This window comes from Centroberyx gerrardi, chromosome 8 (genome assembly GCF_048128805.1).
Source record: "Centroberyx gerrardi isolate f3 chromosome 8, fCenGer3.hap1.cur.20231027, whole genome shotgun sequence".
In the NCBI taxonomy this organism is placed as follows: domain Eukaryota; kingdom Metazoa; phylum Chordata; class Actinopteri; order Beryciformes; family Berycidae; genus Centroberyx; species Centroberyx gerrardi.
In genome coordinates, this window is record NC_136004.1 from 33,876,428 (window position 1) to 33,881,427 (window position 5,000).

General features: G+C 48.1%; 1 protein-coding gene across 1 annotated transcript in view; it reads right to left on the minus strand.

Moving 5' to 3' along the window:
* LOC139911126 (rap guanine nucleotide exchange factor 1-like) overlaps nucleotides 1–5,000 on the minus strand; it is a 25,030-nt gene that overhangs the window by 9,396 nt on the left and 10,634 nt on the right. Inside the window, exons 12-13 of the mRNA XM_078285409.1 lie at nucleotides 3,552–3,601; nucleotides 2,885–3,032 (exon numbers count right to left, since the gene is read on the minus strand). Of these exons, the coding sequence (XP_078141535.1) occupies nucleotides 2,885–3,032; nucleotides 3,552–3,601 (198 nt within the window). The remainder of the gene's footprint in view (nucleotides 1–2,884; nucleotides 3,033–3,551; nucleotides 3,602–5,000) is intronic.

Genomic DNA, 5,000 nt, shown 5'->3' on the forward strand with positions numbered 1-5,000 from the left:
AACTGGGTCAAAATTCAAGTAATTTGAGTTTTGATTACGTTGACTAACCGTTGCAGCCCTACACCAGAGCAAACTAAACCCAGCGTGAATAATCGCCCCCGGCCACAATCAATTAATTGTGGAAGCCAATATCGACATCGCGATTAATATACGATTAATTGTGCAGCCCTAATGCAGACCCTGCAAAATGAATGGTGGACAAGTAAGGCTCATGGGATACAAATGTATGCAGCCAAAAATGACATGCACAATTTCTACAATTCTGTAAAAAACATCTACGGCCCAAAAAACTGCTCTGTCATCCCCTGAAAACAGCAGATGGTCTCACACTTTTGAAGGACCAAAACCGGATCCTGTTGAGGTGGGCTGAGCACTTTGATGACCTACTCAATCAACACTCTCCTGCTGACCACACCATGCTGGAAGAACTGCCTGAACGCCCCCCCCCCCCATGACCTCAGCCAGCCGCCAACCTTCATGGAGGTTCTAGCAGCTGTCCGTGCTTTAAAGAACAACAAGTCTTCTGGCACTGACAGCATCCCTGCAGAACTACTGAAGCAGGGAGGGTACCTCAGCACAAGAACTCTCCATCAATACATTACCAAGGCCTGGGCAGATGAGAACATACCCCAACAGTGGAGGGACGCCAACATCGTCGCCATCTACAAAAATAAGGGTGACAAGTCTATCTGCGGTAACAGTAGGGGAATATCACTCTTTGCTGTTGCTGGCAAGGTCCTGGCCAAGGTCATGCTACATGGTTGATCAGTAACCTCACAGAGTCAATGCTACCTGAGTCACAGTGCGGGTTTAGGAAGAACAGGAGTACGGTCGACATGATCTTTACATCACGGCAACTTCAGGAAAAGTGCCGGGAACAACATCAGGACCTCTTCATGGCCTTTATCGACCTCTCTAAGCTTGACACTGTTAACAGGGAGCTCCTGTGGAGTGTACTTGTCAAGTTTGGCTGCCCAGCCAAATTTGTCAGCATCCTCCGCCAATTCCACGATGGGATGACGGCTCGTGTGACTATTGGAGGACAAGAGTCTGTGCCTTTCCCTGTACGCACAGGGGTAAGACAAGGGCGTGTCCTGGCACCTGTATTCTTTAACATCTTCCTCCTATGTGTCACCCAGCTTCTCCATAAGGAGCTTGAGGACAGCAGCGGTGTTGCAGTGGACATCAGACTGGATGGAAACCTCTTCAACATCAGGAGGCTCCAAGCAACCACCAAACTGTCCAGAGAGCGGGTCCTCGAGCTGCAGTACGCAGATGACTGTGCTCTTGTGGCTCACTCTCCACAGGACCTTCAGTCCATCCTTGCTGTGGTTGTCAGGGCCTACAGCAGGATGGAGCTGTCTGTCAACACCACCGAGACAGAAGAGGTCTGCCAATGGAGTTCCAGTACCCCGCCGCCAGTTACACCATGGAGGGCAGAAGAAGAGGTACAAGGACCGGCTGAAGACTTCACTGAGGAAGTGCAACATCAGACCCGAGGACCTGGAGGATGCTGCTGCTGACCGCGACTCCCGGCGGCAGCGCTGCCTAGTCGGAACTCGCAGGCTGGAGGAGGAGAGGACTGCCAGAAGACAGCAACAGAGACTCAGCAGGAACACACCCATGGTTGCCAGTACTACCACCTCCACTACAACTTACACATGCCCCACCTGCAATAAAATATGTGCTTCCAGGATTGGACTCTTCAGCCATCAAAGAACCCAACGTTAAAGGACACAAGTGGACGTCGTCATCGGATTCGATGGACAACCATAAGCAAGCAAGACCATGACATACTGGTAGGCAGACTGGTAAAATGGGTAGGGTTGTCTGGCACAGTCCTAAACTGGTTTAAATCTTACTTACAAGACAGAGACTTTGTGTCTCCCCAGGGGTCGATCCTCGGGCCTCTTCTGTTCAATCTCTACATGCTGCCACTAGCTCAAATTATGCAAAACAACAGTATTTCCTATCATAATTACGCAGACGACACTCAGATCTACATAGCTTTATCAACAGATGACTATGGTCCAATAGACTCACTAAATAAGTGCATTGAACAAATCAATGACTGGATGTGCCACAATTTTCTACAACTAAATAAAGATAAAACTGAAATAATTGTTTTTGGTGCCAAAGAGGAGAGACTTAAAGTGAATGAATGAATTTATTTGATGATTAAAGAACACATATAACACTGCATTGCAGTCATTACATACATTAAAAATCGCCGAGGATGAAAACACAATAAAGCCCGAAGGCTTATTTCCATTGCGGTCACTGCTCACCTTGAATCCCTCTCACTGGAGACTAAAAACCAAGTCAGAAGTCTTGGTGTAGTCATGGACTCTGACCTAAACTTCAACAGCCACATCAAGACAATTACAAAATCTGCCTACTATCACCTTAAAAATATCGCAAGAATTAAAGAATTAATGTCCAAGCAGGACCTTGAAAAACTTGTTCATGCATTTATTTTTAGTAGGCTTGACTGCTGTAACAGTGTCTTTACAGTCTCTCTAAGTCTTTATGCTCCTCAGGCCTGCAACAAACCTCCAGAACATCTGAGGTCTGCCTCCACTCTAGAATCTTTTAAATCAGCTTAAAACTTTCCTGTTCACCAGGGCTTTTTAAGAAATTTAGGGCAACACTCATCTGCTCTGTAGTATTTATTCATTTTTATCTTTTATTTTTTTTTTTTAAATGTGATTTTTATGCACTTTCACTTTTCGTCATCTTTTTAATCTTCTTGCACTGTCTTTTTATCTATGTCTTTATTTTTATTTTATTTATGTAAAGCACTTTGAATTGCCGTTGTGTATGAAATGTGCTATAGAAATAAACTTGCCTTGCCTTGCCTAAAGGTTAAAGGTCACCACTGTACCTCTGTCTTCATGGTGACTCTGTTCAGGATCTCCTGCCGGTTGGTCAGTAACACCTCCTCCTCCTCCTCCTCCTCCTCATGTTCCTCCTCTTTCCGCACCTCCCTGCTCCTCCCGCCACACTCCGCCTCCTGCTGGCGGCTGGGGGAACTGCAGCATGAAGGCAGAAACATCGTTTAATCACACGTACGTGTTTGTTGGCGTTCAGAGAGGATACACAGGATACGCCGGACTGCTTTTTGTGCAAGTCCTCAAAAATTAAAGCTACGCGTCCGCAAGGTGCAACACACACACACACACACACACACACACACACATACACACACATACAGACAGGAACCACAGTGTCCCGCCCAGAGACGGGACGGATGCTGGGACAGATGGCAGAATCATTTGAAGAGAAGCTGAACTCTGCAGAATAGCAGGTGAGAACCTGTCAGGTGTTCAGATGGACTGAAACATGCAAAATGAAACGGAAGCAAATCCGCGTCCGTTATGTCCGTGCAGAGTGGAGATGAGGCTGGTGGTGAGTTTTGCCCCCAAAAGTACGCAGACGAGTATCAACAACCACTTTGAGTACGAGAAGAGTAATAACACTGAAGTATGTTTCCAGCATTACTGTGTGTGTGTGTGTGTGTGTGTGTGTGTGTGTGTGTGTGTGTGTCTCACCAGTCTTTGGTCTCTTGCTCTCCGTCCGCTCCGTCGTCTCCTGCAGAATCCTGATGACAACAAAAACAACAAGCATCATCACCTTCACCATCATCATCATTTTCGTCAAGGCGACCATAAACATTTACTCTATTTTAATAGTTTTTTACTGTTCTTTGAGCCATCTCTGCATTGCTGTTGATCTCTCCTTTATCTCTCATTGTTATGCTTTATTGGTAAAAAAAATAAATCAATCAAACTTAACCAACAACAAACGGTTATTTCTATTGATCTCAGTCAACACTCTGTCTGTCAGCCAACATGGCCGCAGAGGCCAAGCTTCTGTTTATCTGTTCTGACACGTTCAATAAGAAAGATTCATCCTTATCCCTGTCTCAGGAACCACACACTGTACTGTGTTAGTGATAAACTGGTGAGGTAGTGAGGAGAAAGGAAGGAAGAAAGAAAGAAAGAAAGAAAGAAAGGAAGAAACTCACTGTGTTGTTGTTCTGGGAAGAGAGAGAGACACAGAGAGAGAGAGAGACCTGCAGGGAGAAGAGGAGAGAGGAGAGGAGGGGAGGAGAGGAGAGGAGAGGAGAGGAGGAGAGGATGAGAGGAGAAGAGAGGAGGAGAGGAGAGGAGGAGATGAGAGGAGGAGAGGAGAGGAGGAGAGGAGAGGAGAGGATGAGAGGAGAGGAGGAGAGGAGAGGAGGAGAGGAGAGGAGAGGAGGAGAGGATGAGAGGAGAAGAGAGGAGGAGAGGATGAGAGGAGAAGAGAGGAGGAGAGGAGAGGAGGAGATGAGAGGAGGAGAGGAGAGGAGAGGATGAGAGGAGAGGAGAGGAGAGGATGGGAGGAGAGGAGAGGAGAGGAGAGGAGAGGAGAGGATGAGAGGAGAAGAGAGGAGGAGAGGAGAGGAGAGGAGGAGAGGAGAGGAGAGGAGAGGAGGAGATGAGAGGAGGAGAGGAGAGGAGGAGAGGAGAGGAGAGGAGAGGAGGAGATGAGAGGAGGAGAGGAGAGGATGGGAGGAGAAGAGAGGAGGAGAGGAGAGGAGAGGAGGAGAGGAGAGGAGGAGAGGAGAGGAGAGGAGGAGATGAGAGGAGAGGAGAGGAGAGGAGAGGATGGGAGGAGAGGAGAGGAGAGGAGAGGAGAGGATGAGAGGAGAAGAGAGGAGGAGAGGAGAGGATGAGAGGAGAGGAGAGGAGGAGAGGAGAGGAGAGGAGAGGAGAGGAGGAGAGGAGAGGAGAGGAGAGGAGGAGATGAGAGGAGAGGAGAGGAGAGGAGAGGATGGGAGGAGAGGAGAGGAGAGGAGAGGATGGGAGGAGAGGAGAGGAGAGGAGAGGAGGAGAGGAGAGGAGAGGAGAGGATGAGAGGAGAAGAGAGGAGAGGAGAGGAGGAGAGGAGAGGATGAGAGGAGAGGAGAGGAGAGGAGAGGAGAGGATGGGAGGAGAGGAGAGGAGAGGAGAGGATGA